Source organism: Sipha flava, unplaced genomic scaffold (assembly GCF_003268045.1).
Source record: "Sipha flava isolate LNK unplaced genomic scaffold, YSA_version1 111_pilon_pilon, whole genome shotgun sequence".
NCBI classification, from domain to species: Eukaryota; Metazoa; Arthropoda; class Insecta; order Hemiptera; family Aphididae; genus Sipha; species Sipha flava.
Genome location: NW_020271729.1, coordinates 1,256,962 through 1,283,466, shown reverse-complemented (window position 1 = coordinate 1,283,466; position 26,505 = coordinate 1,256,962). Strand labels below are relative to the sequence as shown.

General features: G+C 28.0%; 1 protein-coding gene across 1 annotated transcript in view; it reads left to right on the top strand.

Annotated features, from left to right (window-relative positions):
- The first annotated feature begins 6,822 nt into the window (after nt 1-6,822).
- Nucleotides 6,823-26,505, top strand: part of LOC112688847 (fatty acid 2-hydroxylase) — a 40,960-nt gene continuing 21,277 nt past the window's right edge. Inside the window, exons 1-2 of the mRNA XM_025562243.1 lie at nt 6,823-7,869; nt 18,965-19,214. Of these exons, the coding sequence (XP_025418028.1) occupies nt 7,639-7,869; nt 18,965-19,214 (481 nt within the window). The 5' untranslated portion in view covers nt 6,823-7,638. The remainder of the gene's footprint in view (nt 7,870-18,964; nt 19,215-26,505) is intronic.

The window sequence follows — 26,505 nt, the reverse complement described above, 5'->3', positions numbered from 1 at the left end:
CTTCTCTTGAAGAAGACCTCTTATTATGTCAACCTTTGTCCACTTATACAACTGGTTATGAAATCTTCAATATGTTGAACAATTTTTTCGAATTAGAAGGATTGACTTGGGATAATTGTATTGATATTTGTACAGATGGAGCGAAGGCAATGGTTTGAAAAACTGCTGGCGTGGTTTCGCGAATTAAAGAAGTAACAAACAACTGTAGTAATAGTCATTGCATTCTTCATCGTCAAGCACTTGCTATTAAAAAGATGCCAATACATCTTAAAAATGTACTTGATGAGTTAGTGAAGATTATAAATTTCGTAAAATCTCGACCATTGAGCACAAGACTGTTCACAATTTTGTGTGAAGATATGGGAAGTATGCACAAATCACTACTTTACCATACCGAAGTAAGATGACTTTCTCGGGGAAAAACAATTGTACGCTTATTCGAATTGCGCAATGAATTATACGTTTTTTTCACCGATCACCCATTTAATTTACAGCTCAGACTTACTGATAAAATTTGGTTATTTCGACTTAGTTACTTGGCTGATATTTTCACAAAATTAAATGAAGTGAACTTATCAATACAAGGTAAAATGACCACCGTTTTCACGGCAAATGACAAAATTCGAGCTTTAAAAAAAAAAATTAAATTTTGGGCTGTGTGTTTTTCTCAACATAAAATTGATAGTTTTCCTTTGTTAAAGGAATATTTAGAATCGATTGATGGTAATATTGAAGATTTTGATGAAATATATGGCGAAATTGAACAACATTTAAATGAAATACTATCATCATTAGAAAAATATTTTCCAGAAAGTAAAGATATAGAATTTATCCAACGATATAATTGAGTTAAAAATCCGTTTTTAATCAACGATAAGCCCGAAGATTTATCTATAACGGAGTATAAAGAATTTATTGAAATGACCACCGATTCACCTATAAAAACTTTATTTGATAAAATATCATTAACAGATTTTTAGTGCAGTAGCATTATTACTAACGAATATCAATCTCTGGCTAAAAAAGCTATCTTAGCACTTCTTCCTTTCGCAACAACATATCTATGTGAAACCGGATTCTCATCATATGCATCAACGAAAACCAAATATTGTAATAAATTGGATGCTGAAACAGATATGCGCATTCAACTCTCACCTATCAAGCCAAATATAAAAATACTGGTCAATAAAAAAAGCCAACATCATGGATCACATTAATAAATAAATAAATTGCTAAAATATTATGTTATTTTTTCTTATTAAATTAATATTAATTGAATAATTTGTATATATTTGTATTTTACAGAAAATAAAAATAAAAAGCAAATCATTTACAATTGACATCATTTTTTTTAGGAATATTTGGGCTCCGCGAACAAAAAAGTTTGAGAACCGCTGAGTTAGAATATCATTATGATGGTTGGTGTTGAAGAGGATATTGCAATGACACCTCGCATAAGCATACTTGACGTTGATTGAATATTTGATTTTTTTTTTATACTTTTTTCCAAGTGGAACGTACAAGTGATAGAAGAAGACATTTTACATATTTCACAGGTTAATATTTTCTAAAAAAAAAAAAACATAAATTACAACAATAATAATAATAATAATAAAATAGAACAAAAATGAAATGCAAACTTACAAACAAACTGTAAACAAATTTTAAATACATATTTAGCAAAATGATTTGAAGCTTTTGTGTACTCCCTGAAATGTACTTTATTGAGTTTTTCGTTATTAGAATTTAGTATACTTGCTGAGAAATTTATTTTAATAGTGCATTTATCTTCTGCAATATTGCACACTTTCAACTATTTTACCTTAATAATGACAATTCACATTATAACCTAACCTACTCAGTACACATGGAGTGTATGTAATGTTTGATTTTATTAATTTATGCTGTTGGTGGATAATTACCGAAAAGGCAAGAACTGATACAAGCATATACGTTAAATATTTCATTTATATAATGGGTGGTATAATAATATTATCGTTGCATATTAAAAGTGAATTCCATACATTAGCCAAATACGATTCATTTTTCTTAATGTTCATTCTTTGAATATCATACATAATAACTGGAATATTTTAATGAAGCATTTAATTATTTAAATGCATTGTAATAATAACAATACGAATAGTACTTGTTGTATTGATACGTAGCTAAAGGGGAGGTAAAATCATCTAACGGATCTATGAAGGATGAATTATATTAATGTTTAACGTTTTGAGACAATTCTCTAAAATGTAGACTATAATTTTACCACTATGCCAGGTGGCTAATTAGGGCGAAGGAACAACAAAAATAATATATATTGTAGCTATTTGTTGAGGTACTTTATAATAATTATTGAATGAATTCGATAGACGTACATTTCAAGGTACAGAATATATATTTTATTTAGCTACTGAGTAAATAACCCTTAAGTAAAGAATATTGTGAAAAATTGCACGGATTTTATATAAAAATCAATTATGAATTATGATGCGTTTTATAATGAATGTCAATCATTATTGATATTTTTCGTGCTGGTCATATGACTAATTATATTCTCTCAATTATAGCCATTGATAAATTAACATCATAAAAAAATGAAAATATATGATTCGATAGATACATCGAAAATGTTTTCATTTTTCTATTCATTTATTTTTCAACGATGGTATATTGTCATCAACGTAATGTGCTTTGCCCTTGAAATATTATTAATTGGTATCATATATTATAAGTAGATAGGTCGTATCCATTTGAAAAAGCAGTAAAAACTTATTGCGACTATATGTGTTGTTTAAAATAATTATTTCAATGTAAGTACCTGTAAAAAATTTTAAAAAATAACTTAAGTACTGACTAAACAACACAGAGAATCATTTTAGGTTATAGGAGTCACTCTAATTTCTTTTAAAACATCTTTACAACCGTTCATGTTGTTTGCGCACAATTAGTGGTGATAAAAAATCATTAGAAGTATTATCTCTTAATTAAAAATATTACTGTTGTTGGCCAAAACACAAGTAAAACGTTTAATGTTCCTTTTACTTGTAATGATTTGATGTATAGCCCTAGTCCATAAGTAGTTTATGATATAATAATCAGGAATCGGGACTTATAGCACTTAAAATCATTAAAATAAGCACTTAAAAACATCATTATAAGCACTAAAATAAGCATTTAAAAAATTTAAAATTAAGAAAATATATTTACTAAAAAAAAAAAAAAAAATGTAAAATTCAAACTAAAAAATCAAAAATAAATAAAATAAATCTTCACTTTCAAGACCTTAAGGATTTTATGGATACTATTTTCTAAGAGATTTTTCTGAAAAATAAAATGTTCTGTTCTCTCTGTTCTTGATCATTCTGACGTTTGACACTCATTTCTATTTTCAGCGTTGGAATATTTTAGTTAACCCTACAACGATGCCTCGGGCGGCTACGAACTACGTGACAACATAGATAAGATAAGAATTATTTTTAATTTTAATTCTATCAAAAACAACTTTGCAGGAAAAAACTATAAAAACGTTAAAAAAAAATTGGTCATATAAGCACAAGTAACCAGAAAAACTGGAAACAAGCATTTTTTTTGAAAAATTGCTGAAAAAAGCAAAAAAAAGCACTTTCAAATTTCATAATTGTACGTGTAATAACTTGACATATACTTCTATAGTACTCTGCTATATTTTAAGTCAATCCATAAAAATAAGCAAATGCTTTAACTTCCGATCCCTGATTATAATGTATTCGAATATACGAGTGTAAAAAAGTTTAAAACTGAGTAGTTTGATTATATGAATCCGTGAAGTGTTAAGTTTATAAAACTCAAAGATCAAGATTCAAAGGAACACCCACCCACCAAATTTATTTTACTAAACTATTATCAGTATTCTCAAAAATCACTAATACTTATAGTTATTACTACTACATTAGATAGTACTATGCATAAATACTAAATAAATACCATATTTATGTATTTTGAATAATCATTACCGTCTTTCCCTATGCATCACGGTAATACTATCCCCAGGAGTTTATTGCCGCGACCATTTCATACATAATCTTCTTTCTATCATATAATATATAGTAAGTAGTATAGTATTTCTAGTATTTATTGTTAATTTACAACTAATCAGGAGGTATACGCAGAAAAATTAGGTATTTCTTTCAGTGGCGTATCCATGGCGGGGGGGGGGGGTTGGGGATCAGAACCCCCCATGAACCTGAGATGGTAAATTAAGTTTTACATGAAACACGGTTTTTTCTGTAACATTTTTATATTTTAGAATTTTGACTATACATATTAATAATTTGTATACACACTATAAACGTATTATACACACGCTGCACACGCGCGCACACACACACACACACACACACACACACACACACACGCACACACATACACACGTCATAATATTATGATCATATTTAGATACTTTACTACTACTTTGATAATTTTTTTTTGGGAACATATTATTCAGGTTTTCTACAACGGTTGATTCTAAATCGGTCGTCTGGTTCCGATAACTGAGATAAAAGCGATATTATTGTCTATATTCAAAGTTTATTTTGGGTATACCTATTGCATACTCGGCTCGCGGATCATTTAACACAAGCACCTTATTGTGTAAAATTAATAGTTATTAGTAAATAGTTAGTCGTTGCCCGTTGGTCATAGGCGCAATTTGGGGGGCTTGGGTGTGTTTAGCACCCCCAAATGTGTTTATGTTAATTTACATTAAAATACTCATTACTCATTATGTATAGAAAAACATAATAGTTTTTGAGGTTTTTTGTATAAATATATAAATTTTTATACGAGTACAATACGAAAATATTTCGCAATACGAAAAAAAAAATATCTTTGCTATAGGGTAAAAGTTTCAAGTTTCTAATCACATTACTTTTGGAATTATGACTAAATAACTAAAATTGGAAATGTGAAAGTCTTATTTACAGCGTATTTTTACCATTTCAGGACAGTTTTTTTTTGACGTCTAGAAAAACTATTAAGATTTAAAAAAATGACCTATTTAAAGTATCACCGCATGCCAATTTAAAATCTAAAAAAGGTCCTAAAAAAAACTTTTGGACCAGTATTTCTATCCGAAAAAGTGTTTAACAAATAAAATATAAACATCATTATAAAACCATAATATCCTTCGTTTTAGTCAAAATCTAAAAGTGATCATGCGATAAGACATTTGTGTTTACAGACAGGTAATTCGTTATACGCACAATAAAAATATAAAATCAAAGCAAACAATTTAAATTTAGAAGTATTCATATATTTACCAAATATTTTAGTAACTGTTGAATTGTACAATTTGCGGGTGTCTATATCCATTAAGGAACATGAAAAAGATAGAAGGATTTCAGCACCCCAGTTTTTTCATTAAAATTGCGCCTCTGCCGTTAGTGTCTCACTGTTTTACCTACTATTCGTTTATTCGTTTATATTTGACATTTGTATTCTATTATATTTGTTTTATTTTAGTTTGACATCATTCTAAGACGTCTAAACATTCCATTATGGTACAATATTTTTAAAATTTAATTTTTAGTATACCTAAGTGAGTGGACAGAAATATTCTAATATCTAATATTTATTTTCCTATATTAGTTCCTAGTTCCTAAATTGTTATTATTATTATTTATTAATATAGACAAATTCTCTAACAAATAAGCAGACTAGAAAAATGAATTATTTTTTTTTTCCCCAATCAAAAAAACTAATGTCAACCAGACTTAAAAATACCGAGATCAACACAAATAGTAGTTAAAATGATAGTGATAAGATTAAATATAATATATAAATTTGCTGAACCCCCCCCCATAAAAAGTTCTTGGTTACGCCACTGATTTCTTTGATTGCCACGTCCGATGACTCATTCTATGATTCGGTATAAGTATTGAATATTTAGTATTAACCGACGTATAAAAAAAAACGTAAAAAAAAAAAAAAATTAAAATAAATGTTAATCTTTAGAATACATTTATTTCACATAGTATATAAAAGTGATTAAATATGCTCTAAATAACAATTAAATTGCAAAAATCTGTATAATATGCATTTCGCCTAAAAAACGGCAAAATGTGCAAAAATATACAATTAAAATTATGTCCGTTTTGTAAACAAAGGTATATCTTACCTACTCAGATTACAGTCATTATTCAAGAATATGCAAATGCAACAAGTCTCAGATCCCACTTATAACAAACTTCTCCCGATTCAAGTCCATTAGAATCGATATTCGAAGCGTATAGTCGAAGTGTATTATAATAAATAAACTAAATAAAAAAAACCAAACACATGCATTATGAATAATTTAATAATTGATGGGATAATATGAATAACTCAACGACTACGAATGAGTTGCTACTACTCGGACAAGTTTCTGGCCGTCGCCCACATGTTTCCGCTTGCACCTATTTAACGGAACGGCCGAAAAGATAATATTTTAAGCATCCCCTACCACCACGGTTTGATTCCTATAGGCATAAATCCGAGGCACCAAACGATAACCGGGCCTATGATCGATGGCGGCGGCGACGGTTCGGTGTCCGGCAACGATCAGCGAGCGGATGATACCGCGCACCCGTCCAGGGCGAACAACGACCCACAGCCGGTTCAACCGTGCGACCGTTACTATAACGCGCGGCCGCGTGTAGATGGCGTTGCGCCGGGCGACGGGAGCGGTTCGACCGATCGTGGCGTCCCTGTCGGTCACCGGTGGCTTGGGCCTCGGGGAAAAAAGAAAAAGAAAACCACCGAATACACGCACACGCTTCGCACCGTTCCCGACAACGTCGTTGACGGCCGCCGCGTGTTCGCAGTGCGCGTTCGACTGTGTACGTCGTCGACTTTTTTTCGCCACGCTCCGTCCGCCGTACCGCGCACGTAAGTTTTTCTCCGCTCCGACGGCGTTCGCGTCGATTTCCGTTTAATAATCACCGCCGCCAGACGTGATAGTAGAACGCGCGCGCAACGGATTTTGAAATTCATACGCGTTGTTTTTGTTTTCGCGGGGAGTAGGGACGGGGAGAAGGAAAAAAAAAAAAAAACGACAACCGTCCGAGGACCGTTATCATAGGTGTTGATTTCGGGTGATAGTGCTCGTCGCGGGGAGAGCGGAGAGAGAGCGAAAAAAAGCAACACATTTTCGGGCGGGTCCGTGAGTGCGTCCCGTGATAAGAGATAAAATGGTACGAGCCACGATCGCAGCCGGTTGTCATTACGTTACATAATGCGTCGACTATTTTTACCGATTTGATTCCCTTTTTCATTGGTCGTGTCGCGCGCCCGGTGCGTAACTGTTCGAACGGATGTGCTCCGACCGCCGACGCTGTTCCGCGGTCTCTCCTCGTAGTCGTACGTCCATTTCACCACCGAACCGGTTCTGTGCTGCGTGAATGCTGGATCCCACCGAGTGCCGTAGGATTTCGTTGCGTTTTTGTATTTTGATTTTTGTTCAGTTTTCTCACCGAACTCTCTCTGCCGAGTGAGCTGTTAACGGTTTTTCCCGCTACCGGACCGCAGACCCGAATCTTCGGCGGAAACGCAATCACCGACGACCATGGATGCCTGAGAACCGTTATCGTCAAATTCGCCACAGAAGACATACCCTCGACAATGGCCACGACGCCGTTCGTGGTGAAGCACGATGGGAAGAAGCACAATATCGAACACTTCCTACGCTTCCACCCGGGCGGCACCAATACTCTAGCAGCCCTGAGAAACGTGGACGTCACCAACAGGCTGTTGGCCACTCACCACTCGGCTGCTGCGTACGAGTTGCTCAAAGATTATAGAGTAGATGAGGAAAATGAACACAAACACATCAGGGAGGATGGTGACTTAGAGGTGAGCTATAAACAGCATAATATTATTACACACTGATTGCATGTAAAAATTTCTAGACACATTTTTTGGTACTTCATGTCTATGAATCTTCTCTCAAGTTCAAAAGATATATTTATATTTTATCAGTTATAATGATCTATATTATGGTCTCATTTTTTTAAAAATTTTCTTTCTTGAAGTTATGTTAAAAAATATTTACAGAAAATAATATTAGTTTTCAAAATTTAAAGATAAAACCTTTATTCAGAGCAAATAATCATATTTACAGAATTAAAAATTTTTCTGGTAAATTTTAAATAAATTTTACAGTGTAACACATCTTTTATAAATTGTTGTTAATACTAAAGTATATCATTGATAAAAATTTGATTAGAACTTGCCTTAAGTTATAACATGGGTGTTATTTTGGTCTTATCCGATTCTGTTTTGAATTATAAATTAAATATATATGCATACTCAATCTATATTTGAACAGATTTGCTTGTATATTGTACTTTTATTAGAATATAAACTAAATAGTATATATTTTTAAACAATTTAACATGTTAAAACCATGATACTGCATATTTTGTTGTAAATTGTACCTAATTCCTTTTTTAAGTAAAACTTATGAGAATTGAGAATTAAATTGTTATTTTAGCATACATAAGATATTTTATATTTAAATAACAGTATGTATAAACTATTAGTAAAATTTTTAAAATGTTCTGGCCCTTAACATTTTGGCTGGCTAGACTAAAGATGTCATTCATTTTCAAAAAAAAAAAAACTAGTCATTTTACTTGTGGGGTTTGTTATAAATAAAAATATTGCTTCAAAGTTTATTTTCAAATTTCTCTATTAAAGAATAACTTCACTTTTAATTCTTATGTGGTATTTATTTATTTATTATGAATACAGATCGTACTGAATTGAATTGTATTATATACATATATATTTGTTTGTTAGTACATTAGCATAGTACTTGAATACTGTATTACTAATATTTTATTCAAAATTGACTGTTAAATATTATATTTTTCTTATTAATAAAATGAATTATGTAATTCAATATTCTTACAGTTTAAAATGTCCAAAACATTTTTATTTTTATTTATAAACACTTAAGTATTAAACCTTAAATTAAAACAAATTCAGAAATTATAAATAATATAATATTGTTGTATTAAATAGAACTTAAAATTTTGATGTTTTTGATGTGATCATTGATCTAAGCTTTTAAAATAAAATATTTACAATACTTCATGTGAAATAAAATTTCAATATTAAATCTCTTTATTTTATTATAAATATTTTAAAGAGTTAAAATCTTATATTAAAATATGTTATTGAGTATAAATTTACATGACCATTAGTTTTAAATATTACATTATAATTTTGCTAATTAATATTGATGATTATAATAACTCGTCTAATATGATCACATGCACTAAAAATGTAAAAAAAAAAATAGGGTAAAGTGTACAGTTATTAGCACCCTTTAGAGAAGTTTATATTTGTTTCTATAATATTTCATACTTAAACGTTGTTAAAACTTATATTATCATTTTCAATGATGAAGCAAATTTTTATCAATCTTACCTTATGATCATAATCCTATATAAATATTAAATACTTTTTTTTTATTTACCATCAAGTATAAAATAATCCAAAATTATAGTTATTGGCATCTAAAATTGTGATATTGGTTTTATAATTTCTATTATTGACATCCTCTTAAATTATATATGTAATTTAATAGTTTTACCAATTATTTTGGTTAAATTAATAAATAAAACTACCTACTTATACTATTTTATAAATAGATAGTAGTTACTACTTAGTTATAATGAATAATAATTAAAAATCACATAAAAGCATCAAACCAATTTTAAACTACACATAACTGCAGAAAAAATATACATATTCAGTTTATGATTCTTGATAAAATAACTAATTGAATGAACTAATTAATTGTGTTGTAAAGATATTTTATAATTTATTATTTAACTACCTTTATGCTTCATGTAGGTAACTTATTCTAAAAATCATAACATTTTATTTAATCACAATATATAGTACTATATTGTGGTTAGGAGTCAAACAGATACCTATTATAAAAACTAAAATTAGTACATCTAGCAACAATAATAATTATGCTAAACAACTGTAATAGGCAGGTACCTATTATAATATAGGTAGGCACCTAATAATTTAGTTAAAATATTTTATTATAATAAGAAGAAATAATAAAATATATTTCAAATTTTAAAATATTTATTTGGTTATAATTAAAACAGTCTTATGTTTTATCATTCTTTTAAGTCTTAAGATATAAAATATAGATATGGATAATACAAGAGCTGGTCCACATGAAACTTTGTGGTCAGGATTTTTAGGTCTGTATTGTAATGTAGATCTTGATACAGAAAACATTTTTGCTGCAGGCTTCTTTACCATACCTTCATTGACTACTGCTTCAAAAGCAGTAGTCAAATTGGACTGGAGATACTCTCCCTTTTTTTTGGAATTTCTATAAATAACAGTTCAATTTTACTTAGGTTCTATACTTTTTAAAGTAAGTGCCAATAAATAAATTAATACATTTTATGTACATTTCAATAATTGGCACCGTATACCAATAACAAAAATTTCAAATATGTACATATCAGTAATTGGCATACCAATTTTTCATAAAAATAATAAAAATAAATTATTGAATAATGGATTAAATGATGAAAAATGTTCTTAAGAACTAAAATACTTATTATGTTAGTATTTAGAGTAGTTATAACTAAATTAACACATTGACGGATAGCGAGGATCGTCAAAAATTATATAAAGCATGTCTAAAAAAAAGTTTTTGTACTACTATAGCAGTACTGTCCCAATACATCACATTTTGATGTACGTATGACAAAAATGTTATAATACTGCTATAGTAGTAATATAATTTTTTTATTGCTAGCACATATTTTGTGCAAATAATGAAAATATATAAGTAATTAATAAAAAGATAATAATTTTAAAGATTATAAAATTTATTACAGCAAATAAAAACATAATTATAATAAATGTATTAAATATATATACCTATAACAATACAAAAAGTTATAACGAAAGTTAAAAAAAAAAATATAGGTTCCCTTACCTATGCTACTTTTTTTTATCAATATTACTATGTATACTAAATTTTTTTTACTTCCTTTTTATTCTATTATTTTGTCCTTATGCCAACTTCTGAATTATTTACCTGCACCGAGTGGTACACTACATTTTTTGCACTGCAATTGTGTTTGTTTTCATGTTTTATTTTTAGTACATTGCTTGCAATTTTTAAAATACTTGCTTCTTTTGAAGTTACTTGGGTACTGGGATAGGTTCTTGATAATGTTGTTTATCGTCTGGTTAGCTTATATTATATATGTTATAATACCAATAACACGTATATTAATATCATGGATACAATATAAATATAATTATCAAAAGAAATACCATGGTAATATGTAGAGCGCGGATTTGTATGCACTTAAAAGTATTGAAATATGCCATATAATATGCAGTAAAAATCATGAAAATATGTAAAAATATGCAGTCAAAATTATGAAAATATGCAAAAAATATGCAAGAATTTTTTATTTATTTAAAATTTATAATTCAACTTATAAAAATTAATTGCTTAAATACTTTTTTTTTTTTTTTATTTAGAGGTGCATAAAATATTTGCCTCAGCGATTATAATAAAAATACAAAATTATTAAAATTACTATATAAAACAACTAGGAAATAAAAGTTAAATAATGAACATAATTAAAGTAAAAAGCCTTCTGAGAGGAAGAAGTTAACAATGGAAGTAATAAGGAATGCATTAGGAAATTGGAAAATATGTGGGAAGGTAAATGGAATATTAGAGGAAGAACAGATATTGGACAGAAGCTGAGAAGGTCTGGACAGTTAAAGAGGAGATGTGAAGCATTGCATATAGCAGAATCAACGTGTCGAGTACAGAAGGGAGAATCATTAAGAGATAAATGGAATAAGTGGGTCGACTTAAATACTTAATACAAAAAAATATAGGGAATTTTCTGAACTTAATTTATTTTTAAAATTTTATTTATTATTAAAATAAATAATTATACGCATTTCAAGTTTATCTCTTGTGAAGCTATGTCGTTTATCGGTTAACATATTTTTAAAGACTGAAAACGAAACTTCGATGTCAACCAAAGTTATTGGGGCATATTTGAAGCAAGTGGTATGTTGATAATCGACTGACACAGCAAGAGCGATTAAGTTTACGTCGTTATCGATTATTTATTTTATAACTAAATATGTATATAAATTATTATTTAGTGACTATGAAATTTATTTTTTATTTTTCTACTAGACAAAATATTATTTTATACATTTTTTTTTTTAAATTTTCACTTCAATGTGCAATAAATTTTGAATTTTGCCAAAACATGTAAAAATATGCTATAACCTCTAAATATGCAAAAATATGCAAAAAAATTTCACCATTAGCTTCAAATTGTGATGATTCGTGGAGATAACTGACAAAAATCCAAAAATATTGAAAGGAAAAAATATGCGATTGCATAGAAATCCGCGCTCTAGTAATATCCAATATCTATTTATAAATCATAATTATAGAAAAATAATATTATATCGACCTTATTTTATCAGTGCCCAATATCCCATTATACTGTATGGGGCAGTACAACTTACTCTTCCATATGGTACCATTGAAAAAACCACTGCTATAGAAGTAGTGTCACTTTTCAGTTGGTTTTTACAGTACTGCTATAGCAGTACTTTATCGTGACTGTCCATCAATGTGTTAAGAGCTTAATTTCTAAGTACAGTAAATATTACAGTACTGTTCTAAAAACAGTAAATTCTTACCAAATATTCAAGATTTTTGAGACAACTGAAAACTTTGATAGTAACTAAATTAATGATAAATAATTATTATTGGGAACACTTGATAAAAAGACATGATTAGTTTGTCCAGATAAATAAAAAAAAAAAAATCGTTTAATAATCAAAATGTTCACTAATTACAAATAAAAATTTTCATAGTGCCAATAACTGTACACTTTACTCTAAATTTAAAACATTCATTAATATTGACAACAATTATTTTATGCTATTAATAGCATAAAAAATGTAATTTTGAAAGACTAAAATGAAAAATGTGAATTATTTATATCATTTTTATTTAAATTTTGATGTTTCCCAACTAAAAGGATGCAAGATGTATTTAATGAATAAGTGCCTTGGGACAAAATTATTTTTTAGCTTCCCTCCTTTAAAAAATAAGAAAAAATTTCAGTTAGACAATAATAAATAAATAAATAAAAATAATATATTTTTTGAACAAATCACAAATTAGCAGTTTTAGATATCTATAAAGTAATATATATAATTATTATTTAAATTTACCTTAAATAAATGTTATTAGATTTAAATACATATGCATTAACTATTTAATTATATATAATAAAGTAAAAGTTGGCTTATACATTTTTTTTAAACTTTTAAGAACCAAAAGATTCAATAATTTCATTAAAATGATTTTCTTCCATTAATGACCTTAAAAATGTTTTAGTGTGGACTATTATATTTCTATAGAACAATAATTTGATAGAGTATATAGAATACTCAAATATCAGGTCAATATCAATATAAAGATATATTTTAACTAAAATATTCTATTTTATAAATACAAACATACATTGATCACTTTTAGTTACAATTTTACTCTCCTTTTGTAAACTTCTTAAGTATGCTCTAAAATAAATGCATTAATTTGAGAATGATATTTCCAAATCTTCTGGTTATATTTTCTGATGTAGATTAGCCTTTTTGCCCACTTCTAGGCTGGTGATGGTTGTTAAATAAATTAAAAACTGATATTTATGGAAAATTTGAACAATATTTTTTAAAATACAAGTTTTGATGATGTACTTTCATAACAATATTGAAAAGGGTATAAAAATTAAAAGAAATCATTAACACATAAGTAATTGTTATAATTTTTTATCGCTTGGAGAATTTGCCTCTTAAATGTGTCGGTATTGTATGAATTTTTCTAAACTGTTTTAAGAATTTTTATAAATTGTTGAAAAACTTATTTTAATATTTGAGGCATAGGTTAGTTTTGATTAATATAAAAAACTAACAAAAATATTATGTAATAGGGTGTTTTGATGGTTTAATATTATTATTGGTTTTTTTTTGTGTGTTGGTTGTCTACAAGGCTGTTTATTATATCAAAGATAATATTATGGAAGAAACAACTTCTTATAATTTGACTTCTAACAATTTAAGTAGTCAGTTTATAGTTTGTTTTTGATGTTATACATTAAATCAACAATATGTTTAAACATTCTTCAATAATTATTAAGATTTCAATAAGTAACAGGTTGAGTTTTTTTTTTTTTTTTTTGACATTTATATAATAGCATTAACACTACTAAAATGAAACATTACTTTATTTCCTATTGCTTATATTTGTATTACATAAGATTATATAGTGATATATACTATGTGTTTATTATTTTTATACTTATTTCAATTCAAATTAATAAAGGCTTACTTCTATCTATCAAGTCTTTATATAATTTTTGATATAACTATAATAATTTATTTAAAAGTAGTTCAGCTAAAATTTTGTATATTTTATAAAACACTATTATTATCTCTTTTTATGTATCTAATCATTGCATTGTGAAGTTTTGACAGTTAATACTGAAAGAGTTGTTAATTAAAAAATGCATGTATATAAAAATATAAATATTTTTATTTCATATGTAATAATTGTATAACTTTTCAGTTTTTGATTATTATGTTTGAATTATTATTATTTAAATACAAAATAACAAAATAATATAAAATTTTTATAGAAACGATTAAATGTTATGAGTATTATCATTTTTTTTAATAAATTACATAATACCACAAAATTATTGCATGTTTATAATATTAACAAATTGGTATAGGTATAGTTTTAAAAAAATAAATTTTAATTGTATATTTATGATAATTTATTAACTTATCAATCAATTGAATAAAAATTCACCAATATAAATTGTTGGCTTAAATAACAAAGATAATATTAGATTTTCTCATTTGTTTAAATTTAAACTGTATTCAAATTAGAATTAAGAATCCAAGTTTCATAAAGTAAATTTAACATGAATTTATCGATTTTTGACTAATCAATAACTCTTATATTATGGTTTTCAAAATGGTAACTGCCTCATATTTGGCAACATGGTATGTTATTGCGTTTATTTTTATTTAATATTTATTTTATTAAGTCTATTACGAGGTTTATTATTTTTTAAATCGTAAAAATTAAATAATTTACTGTTTCATAACATGTACTTAATAGTTTTTCCTCCTAGATTGTGATTAATTTATCGTAATTTGTGTCGCTTTTTTTCATCTGTTTAAAAAATATAAACATTTAAACAAAAAAAAAAATCATAAATACATAAAATCATGTCATATTTATAAATCTAATTATAAATTGGTAAAATATTATGTGTTCTCGCAAACTAGAAAATAATTTAATATCAACTTTTGCGAATTTTTAATAATTACGACATTCAAATATACAATTTTAATTATTCCGTCCTTTTTTTAACACCCTAGTGTTATATTTTTACCATTCATTTATTAATACTATATCTCTAATCTTAATTAACTAAACGTTTTATAATTAAATGGAAAGATTTTAGATAATGAAGTCAGAAAGTTAAATTACTGAAACTGGCCATTTAACGAACATTTTAATGACAAATTTGGATTAAAGCATTATAGTTAATTATTATTTTATAGTTTCTAAATAATCAAGATTTTTATTAAATTATTATTATTGAGAAATTTAGTTGGTCAAATCAATTATGATTATATTGAGAAAAAAATTCATGATTTAGTGTTTTCTTGTTATAATATGACAAAAAAAAAAAAAAATCAATATTAAACTTGATATTAAAATATAATATATATTTAATGTAATAATTGGATAACTAGACAAAAAATGAATAATTTATACGCAAGATTCATTAGTGTAACGAGGTAATATTTTAAGTATACTTTAAAACATATCTTATAAGTCTAGATTTATCTATTATAATTGATAAAATAAGTAATTATTATAATAAAAAATAAATGATAGACATGTTTTACTGTTTTATAAATATTAAAGTGTTAATATTTAAACTAAAATTATTTACGATTTCAAAATATGGTTTAGGTATATATTTTTTGTGTAACTGAATTTTCTAAAATATTTTCAAGTATATATTTATTTATGAATAATTACGGTTTTAAACATTTAAACAAATTCGTTTCTATTTATTTCAGAATTATACATTATAAAATATCCTGAAAACAACATTTTTTATAATCAGTAAGAATTGTTTTGGTTTAAATCTCAAATTATACTTTGAAGTACTTTTTTAGTAACTACATTATATTTTATAAGCGTAAGAAAAAATACATAATCATAATTTTCTAATATATGAAATAATTCTAAGATAACTAATTAATAACCATATTTTAATGATTTTACGACAAATTTACCGACAGTCATATTATTTTTCTTGTTAATTTCTAAAAATAATAATATATGACATAATTGTTATTAGTATTTTCCAGGGAAGGTAAATGATATGGTATATAATATATATCGTACATAAATTACTTATAGTTATTAAGTTTGTATTATTAAATATTTAGTTTTGATAATGAGTGTAGGTTACAATACTTTTGAATTCGAAAAAAATAAGAAAATTATTATTTAATTATTTTTGTATGTAATTCATGTTTTTCTAACTGTCTAATAATATAATATTAATCTATTATGTAAATTTACGTTTTTATGAATTTTCATTAAGATTTGTAGGATATTGTTTTCTTTTAATAATAACATCATTTTAACAAACATTTTATATTTTTTTAAGTTTTACCTAAGTTGGCCACCAATTTAACATTTTGTTTGATTACTGATTATTATAGTTTGTATTTAATTAATGCATTTCTATTAAATCGGCATGTATGGTCAATTTAAGCAGCAGACATTTTATTTTTTCAATGGTGCATTAATTTCAATTAGTGATATACCATATTTCAGTTTGTTGGCCTTGGTTACGAAATACCTACTTATAACTATTAATGACGAAAAGCTTGTGATTATAAAATAATAACTTCAAAATTTTTAAAAAGAAATATAAAAATTAATCATGTTCTCAATATTATTAAAAATCTTATTGTTTTTAATGAATTTTTCAAATTATAATGCGTTCGTAATACGTAAAGTATGAAATGCAATTTTTTTATTCCTCTTTTATACCTAATATACGAATATACTTTTTGTAAATGCATTTAGTCTTGAATAAAATTGAAAATATTTATAATTTCTCTCGCTAATAATTTTTGCTTTCAAATATTAAATTAGGAAGTTTTTTAAAGTTCATCAAATCGTATTTTCTAATGGTAAAACTTGGCAACGATTTTATATATATTTTTAATAGTTCCGAGCACTCAAGGAAACTAGGTAGTTGATTTACATCATATAGATTACACATATGTTATAAAATCGGGTCTGCAAATATTTAATACTTATGTTGATTCTTAGGAAGGAAATATTTGGAACTCTGACAATATTTTCAACCCGCAGTAGTTTTTTGCAAACCTCTTATAAAAATTTATGTATGTGTGTTTTTGAAAAATAAATACTTAAAAATTAATATTCTGTAAGGTATAGCTCAATAAAACTTCATTTTATACTTTAATAAAACTATTTAAAAATGCTTTAATCTAGTTATACTTATCAATCGTAAAGTATAGTATAATCTAATTTTTATAATACATAAAATTTATTTAATTATTTAAATACGTATTATTATATAGTATCTAAGTATATAGTTATATAAGGTCATACTTATTATTTGATATTTTCATTAACGTTAGATTGATTTTCATTACATTTTGAATTTGTACTAAAATTAAAGATTTTTTTTATTTTGTTTTGTTAGGAGAATTAATGTTTATTTTTAAGCAACTTAAATAGTTTCAAAGAAACAATAATCTATATTATCCATAGTTAACTTAAATAACATAGACGTTTGTTGGTTTATACAGCTTCCAATAGTATTTATTCAGGATATAAGCAGCTGAGAAAACTGTGACGTCATTCCTTTTGATAAAATTGATCGATACATTCGCCTAGAAATATTTCGACAAATTAACTCTCTTGGTCTTCATTTCTCGATCACATTCTTCTGTCCAGACCTATTATTTATAGTTATTTGCTCTCCAATCATATTTAATTATCAACTAATATGGAATAAATTGTAATAAATTAATTTAAAAATTAAATTTAATATAACTGCACAAAATCTCTATTCGAAAATTTATATATAAAATGACTTTTTAGATTTAAAAGTTCGATTTATTATCTAAGTCGTATATATATATATATACTTTATATTTTATATTTTAATCAGAATTCGAAGTGTTCAAAATTCCCCTTTTCCAAGGAAAAGTTTAATTGATTTTGAAATGTTTATTTCAAAAATCACACCAGATATTTTATTAAAAAGATAAAAAAAACGAATGAAAGATGGTTTAGAAGAATCATTTTTAAAATATCTTAATATTTTTTTCATATGTTTCATAAATAGAAAAATATAGATGTTTAAATTAGTGTTTATAATTTTTCTTTAATGTAGAAAATAAATATTTTAAGAATTTTAGTTGTTTATTATTTAAGTTCTTAGATCTAATATTTATGTTTTATCGGTTTGAACTAATTTTGTATCATTTATAGAGATTTTTACATTTCACATATGTTATAAGCCAAATATATATTACTATACAATTTGTAGTAGAATATTACCCTATTATTGTCAATTCTATTTGCGATAATAGTTTAAAAATAAAATATAAACTAATAAAATATTCTATTATATTTTTATTGTATTTTAATTTTTGATGGTGACTTAATTTTTTAATTACCTAAGAATATGTTATCTAAATATATTATTTGAATTATAAATGATTAATTTTAAAACTTGAAATGATGTATTTTATCATATTTCAGAGCCTTGTAGATTGGAACCAACCAATGTTTTGGCAAGTCGGGTCATTAGGCCCTAAATATAAAGAATGGGTATTGGCTCCCGTTGATCGAAGGCTGAGATTATTTAGCTCCGATTTCATTGAGTCACTCACCATTACTTCTTGGTATATGGTACCATCAATTTGGATACCTGTTATGTTATACCTGATATTCATTGGTTACCAGAGGTTAAGAAGTACACTACCCAGCACGGTAGATCAAACATATTTCGGTAAGAATAACAAATTATCTTTTATATGCTTAGATGTTATCAACTTTTGAATCTTATAATAATTAATGATATACATAATATTAAGCAGAGTTTAAATAAGATTGCTTAATACTATGCAATATTTTTTGAATCAAAATTAGATTTTATTAATATTAATTGTTAACGAAATTAACCATGTAAATATAAACTATAAGAATGCAGAATTTATTATTGATTATCTATTATGATTATCTATTAATGAATATACACATTAGTTATAAATATAACTAATCTAAATTAAAATAATAAAATATTTAATTTTTATTTAATTTAATTTGAATGCTGAATTATTTATAAAATACTATAGAATAGGTTTAATTTAAAACCAATACTTATTTCATTATTATTTTTTACGTGTGTTTATTATATCATAAAAATAATTTCATCCATAAATCAGTAAACTTTATTTTATTTATTTGAGTCATCCTGTATCTTTTTGTACAAAGTAAGAATCGTACAAGTATATTAAGACTATAAAATATTTATTTTTATTTTTTAGTATTAATATTAAGTAAAATGTTTTAATTAACACTTGTTGGTTAAATTGGCGTGCCCATTAAAATATTGATTAAAAGAATATAATGCATTTTATGATTTTGATTATTCGTTATTTATTCATAATAAATAATAACCATATCATTTTTGCTTGCATTTTTAAGACCAGGATTTTTTTCAAAATACGTTTTTAAAAATCAGTTATAATTTGAGTAAAATCATACATTTGTGGATTGGAGTGCCAAAATGTTAAGTCATCCGAATGTTGATGTAGGCGAGACTGGGTGATTTTTAGGTCATGACGTCAAAGTAATATTCCACTCGTGAAACGACCTACTCAGTTAATAGTTAATAAAAAAAAATATATATATATATATATATAAAATTGATAATTGTGATTTTTTTCAAAATATATATTTTATTTAATTATAAAAACACTTAATTTTTAATGATTTTTTTTTTAATTTTATTTAAATAAAACATATTTATCATATAATGATTTTTCAAGTTTAGGTTGTAAAATATTTCTATCACTTCTTTAAAAACTCTTAATATACAATACCACAAAGGCATTTATCATTTATGAGACTTATGTAGAATTTAAGTATTTGATATTTTTAATTTTTTACCTGAATATATATAATATAACATTTCAAAATTGAAGTAATTCAGCTTGAATTTGAATTATTCGAATCACAAAAGTAAAATTTCTTAATTTAAAAAATTTTAAAATTCATAAGATTTCAGTGTTATCGCCAGTGTAGTTTTATATAAGCCCAAATATTTGAAATAAAGTGTAGGTATTTAAAATATATTTTGCGAAATAGTTTTTATTGCAGTCACGTATGTAGGACTTAAAAAAAAATGATTGTAATTAAATAATATTTTCACTAAAAATAATATATTAAAAATTAATTTTATTTTAAAATGTATAGTTATGATCATTTTGGATTTTTTTCATTAATAAAACATTTAAATGCATACATTTATGCTCTTAAAATTATCAAAATACAAATTAATTAAGCTTAAATTTTTTTCAACTGGGAATTTGGTAACAAAATGAATCTTTAATGTATCGTATTTTATGGCATTTAAGAAAAAGATCATTAAAATTTTATTTATGTTCACTGCTAAAAAAGTATATATAGCTTGAAAATATAGCGTAAAACTATAAAGATCTATAAAATGTTTCATAATACATAGTTATAAAAATTAGTGTACAATTAACAAAATACAATAAAATGTACAATTATGTAGAATAAATTTAAGAACACATTTTTCCTTAATTGTTGCAAATGTATAAAATGAAATTTGTATTTAAGTTAGTTTTACCATAGTAAATATTACATATTTTCCTAAAATCATTTTACAACCATTACATAAAATAATAATAAGAAAAATTGCAAATATAAGAAATCCCAAACCCTAAATGAATAATCTAACCAATAGTAGTATTTATTCGATTGATCTACGAGTATGTGTTAAAAAAATTTTAAATATATATATTACACTTCCTCGTGAACAGTGTGGCTGTGAGGCACGCATTTATTCGATGCTTGACGAATATGTTCGCATCTGTATCACAATCCATTGGAATATATAACTTCTAATTTGTGTCTTCAGAAGTGATATTACTACTTCCTAACACTTTTGAGTGTACCAGCAGGGTTATATTCTATTTATTATTTATTTGCATTATATAATTATTTTAAATATTTTAACTTAATACGAAGTACGACACTTACACAAATACACTCAGGCACCTTCGCATTCGGTAACCTTTGGACTATAGATAAGATAGCATAGAAATGCCATCTAATCAAACCACCAAAACCATATTTTCAATTAAAATAGTCTACGATAAAATTGTTAAATTAATTAATTATATTAATTTATCTAATAAGCGCACTTTATCTGAAGCACCACCACAATCATCTACAACAAAAAATATAAATAAATCAAAGAAATTGTTACATCAAACCATTACGCCGTTTTCACACCACGTGAATCCAAATCTGTGGCCATCAACGACAATGATACTGATGGGCTATCAGACTTGCAAAATCAAGCGCAAACATATACCATTAATGATGCACCAAAGGTTATCCTGCTTCCGCTTATATTTGTTCAATGTGTCCTTGGCTTCTTATAACTAAGAAATAGTTTAATTAATGACATAAACTTAGATAGTTTTATCTGTAAATCTACCTCAGATTATGTAAAAATACAATCAAATAACTCCAAAAATTACCGAAAATGAATTAATTTCCTAAAAGAAACACACCCTTGTTCTTTGCCGATCTTGATCTAGTAGGAAGCGTTAGCGATATCTTCATCACTTCCCTGCTTCATCAAACAACTTATCCAAAGAAGTCTCAACATCTCAAGTAGAAAAACACCTACCAAAACCATCCAACACCGCTACTAAATTTCAGCCTCACCATCAGCAACCAACTTCAGAACATCCGCCAAAACATCGTACGTATACAAATAAAGCTGGAGATCACCATCTTTCCAATAATAATTCAACTCCAACTTAAATTAATTGAAGAATTTAAATCGATCATATATGCCCTCTCATTTCTCTTCTCACCACTTTTATCTCAAGCATCATTACCAAAAAAAAATGTCAAATAATAATATAATTTCTAATTAATTTATTATCCTAACTTGGAACTCAAATGGTCTAACTAACTGCAAAGACGAGTTATTAGCTATTCTACAAAACAACAGAAGATATACTAATTTCCGACACTCATTTCACTCATTCGTCATATATGAACCTACCAGGCTTCAATACTTTTAAAACCAATCATACAGATGGCACAGCTCATATAGAGGCTGCCATTATAATAACAACTTCGTAACTATTCTATCCTTTACCACTATATCAAACAAATAATTTGCAAGCTTGTGATAAATCTTTAGTACTAAACAATATCCCCATAAATATTTACGCTGTATATAGCCCATCACATCACACTATCTCTTCAATTCAGTATGAATACATCTTTAGTACTCTTAGTCATACATATATTATAATTGGAGATGGCATAATTGTTAAAAATATACAATGAGGCTGCAGAACAAATATCCCCCGTGGAAATATCCGCTATCTAGATCTCTATCGAAACTAAAGATTAACCTGAGCTCATCATATCTACAATAAGCGAGATACTCTCAACAACAGATCCTGACAGCTGCAGCTCCTTCTAACTTCCAAACACATCAGTCTAAACGATAAAATAATCCTTTATAAACTTATCTTGAAACCAATATAGTCAAATGGTACATAACTCAGGAGTTCAGTGAAACCTTCAAATATAAATTCAAATATAAACAAATTGCAAACTTTCCCGTTTAAATGCTGCCGTCAAATTACAAAAGCTCTTCTCTATGTCTTTAACGATACACTTCATGACCTTTCCATACCAACAGTAAAATAAGTAGTCAAAACTCACTATAAACGCTTCCACTCTAATTTATTCAACCAACGCAATCCTCTTGTCTCAAACTTATATACACTAAACATCCCAGGTGATCCTAGAAGGCGTTTGAAATGCAAATGGTGTTGGGACCTTTTAAATGACCAAACACCGTCATGAAGTTCCATCGCTGGATAGATTCTTCTATCAAGACTACAACTCGACTACTACTCTTGCATCAATTATGCTTATTATAAAAATGCATGTTTAAAGATTCTATAGATAAATGTTAAATTCCAAAAAGAATTATATATATTGGAAAATATAAATGTTAACATTTAGTTTTCAAAATAAATTGATTAGTTTTAACCTGTATATAAAATATGAAAGAAAGTCCTTTTATTATATAACAATAAATAGCAATCGTTTTAAAATACGTTGGCTGTAAAGCAGTTTAACACGAAATTGTAAAACGTTCCAAGGACTAAAAAGAATAATATAGATCAGGTAAAAATGTCACTATTATACGCATTACGTACGCAATGATGGACCGATCAAACAATCATATTGTTACAAACTAGTTTATAATTATGTAAGGGTACCGATAGTAAATATGATAGTAACTAATTATAATAATCATTATGGTTTTAGATTACTAAAATTTTCGAAATCCGATTCCGTTTTGTTACGCTATGATAATGTACGTTATACATAATCGTCGCATTCCCACAAACCGTTTGATTATATTGACGCCTCAGTTCAAGACCGCAATAACTTAAATTATGATACTACTGGTTCTAGAATGAAATAAATGACCTCTAGAGGTGGATAATGCAACTAAAAGTTATTACATTATAGAATCGAAATCGTCGTAATTTTGCAAATAATATCACGTAGATAACTCAATTCTGAATATTTTTGAGTTATTGCTGTCTTGAACTGAGGCGACGATATTATTATTTATTTTGTTGTACGTAATACCGCGCAATGGTCGGTGGAGGGGATACGTTTTACGTGTGTAACGTTTCGTAATATTATCGTTGGCCGAGGCACTTGCCGACCGCAAAAGTTCCCGCGCCCGAAAACGTGTTTGAATTCGCTCAACAGGTTCGGCGGAGCTCCTCGTCCCGGCCCGTATAACTTTTACCTCGAACTTTGCATTTCGAGCGGTCTTTATCGACGGCGTTTTCCTCCTCATCGCTCAAGTACAAAAGCCGCGTTCGCACGTACGCGCACGCACACGCGCCCGAAAACACGCACAGACGTACTACAGACACACTCTGGCGAAAGCGGCACGAGAGCCGTGGCGCCATCGACGTCAATACGAACGGTTGCGCGTTTACGAGTCGCTTCCCCGCCGCAAACAACGACACCGCCGTCGCGGGGTGCCGGGAACTTCGGGAAGTGGCGTGCACGGCCGCCGTCACGCCCCTCGTTATTACGATACAGTGGATGTACGGTAATTTTCTCGGGCAGCGGCGACAGAGTTTATTGCGCGCTCGGCATCGGCGGGGGCTGGCGGCGTCTCGATGTGGCGCCTGTCGCCGGTCTGGCGGCTCGCGGCAGACGCCAAGTCGCCGGTTACATAGCACGCGCGATCCCCGCGGTCGCCCGTTCGTCATCGTGCCGGGATCGGAGTAGGTGGCGAGGGGGTGGGCGTCTCGCTCAACGGCGGCAGTATCGATCTCCACGCGCCGGTGGTGGCCGTCGTGTGCATGCCGCCGCCGCCGTCGTTCACTTGCTCGGTCGCGCGACCAAGGTGACGCCGCCGTCATTATAATACCTATTCGACGATCGAGTGTACATTTACCTACGCGCGCCCGTGTGTGTGTGTGTGCGTGGACTTTTACCGCGCGCCGTCTCCGTGCCCGTGGTGTAAAACCGCGTACACACATATGCCGCCACCCTGTGCGTCGTCCCCGTGTGTACGGCAGCGACGTTGTCCCTTCGTCTCCGCTTCAGCCGACCGGCGGCGGAACGATGACTCCCTGTTGAATTTTCACACGTTTACCCGCCGCGGGCCGATCGCGTTTCGCGCTCACACCTCTGTGCCGCCCCCCTCCCGCCCGCCCGCCCGCAATACGTAGACCGTTTTGATATCCCCTGCAGCCGACATCGATTATATTATTGAAATATTTATAATACGCGCGCGCGCCCGATCGGAAGTTTTTTTTCCTTTTAACTTTAATTATCTTCGCTCGGGTTGTTACAAATTATCGAGGGCTGTTCTTGCTATCTCTGTTCTCTCTCTCTCTCTCTCCCTAATATAATGATGACGGAATGGGGGGGATTCCTAGTCAAATTTTTCCAACCCTCTTGTACGTACGTGGCTGTCCCGCGTTTGTACGCGACATTATCCGTTAACGATTGGGGTGCGCGTGTGGTTCTCTTAAAAATAAGTATTTTTTTTTTTTTTACCGCCGTATTAACGTCAGATTTCAGACGTTTATATTTCATTTTTTTTTTGCTTTACAGAAACTATGATTTTCTTTATCGTGTTCTCTCGTCCGAAGTTTTCATATGGCTTACTGTTTTTTCAGTACACACATTTCAATCGTATCCCGTCCTTTGATATGAATATTTTCTCGTCGTAATGTTTATTACCTAGAGAGAATCAAATTTTTTACTCGGTTTTTAGATCCTTATTTCTCGTATCCTATTTTATTTTTGGACGTGTCTTTTATTTGTGAATTAATTTGTACATTCAAACATAGAAAACCAATTATTTTAAGTAGGGTTACTTGTTTATGGCAATTCTAGAATTAATGTGGACTAATTAAAATGTCATTTAATTGCAACTTGAAAATTTAATAAATTATTAATGACTCGACGTTATTATATCATGTCTTTGGAATTTCAAAAATCTATTTAACAGATCCATCAATCATTTAATGGATTTATGAAAGCTAAAGAGCTAATTCAGATCAATTTCTTTATTTGAAGCTAGAAATAAAATATGTAGATAATTTATATCCTATAAGTCATAGGCTATGACTAATGGATAAAGAAGAATATAGTAATAAAATTGTGACTTTGTATGTTTGTTGAATTCGCTTTTTTTAATGTAAATACATTTTTAATTACCTACTCGAGTTTTTCAAGTATTATACTGTTTAATCATTATATTAGTAGGGTTAAAATTATGATTTTTTTTTTTTACTGATTTTAAATTTTCTTCGTATTACTAATGACGATTTTATTTTTATGAAAGGGTTCTGTTTTTTTATCTTTTGAAAACCGATGAATAAATTGTGCAACTTGTAAAAGTGTTTAAATAATTAATATTTTTATTGATTCTGTAAAATACTAGTAAATTTTATATCAAGACATAT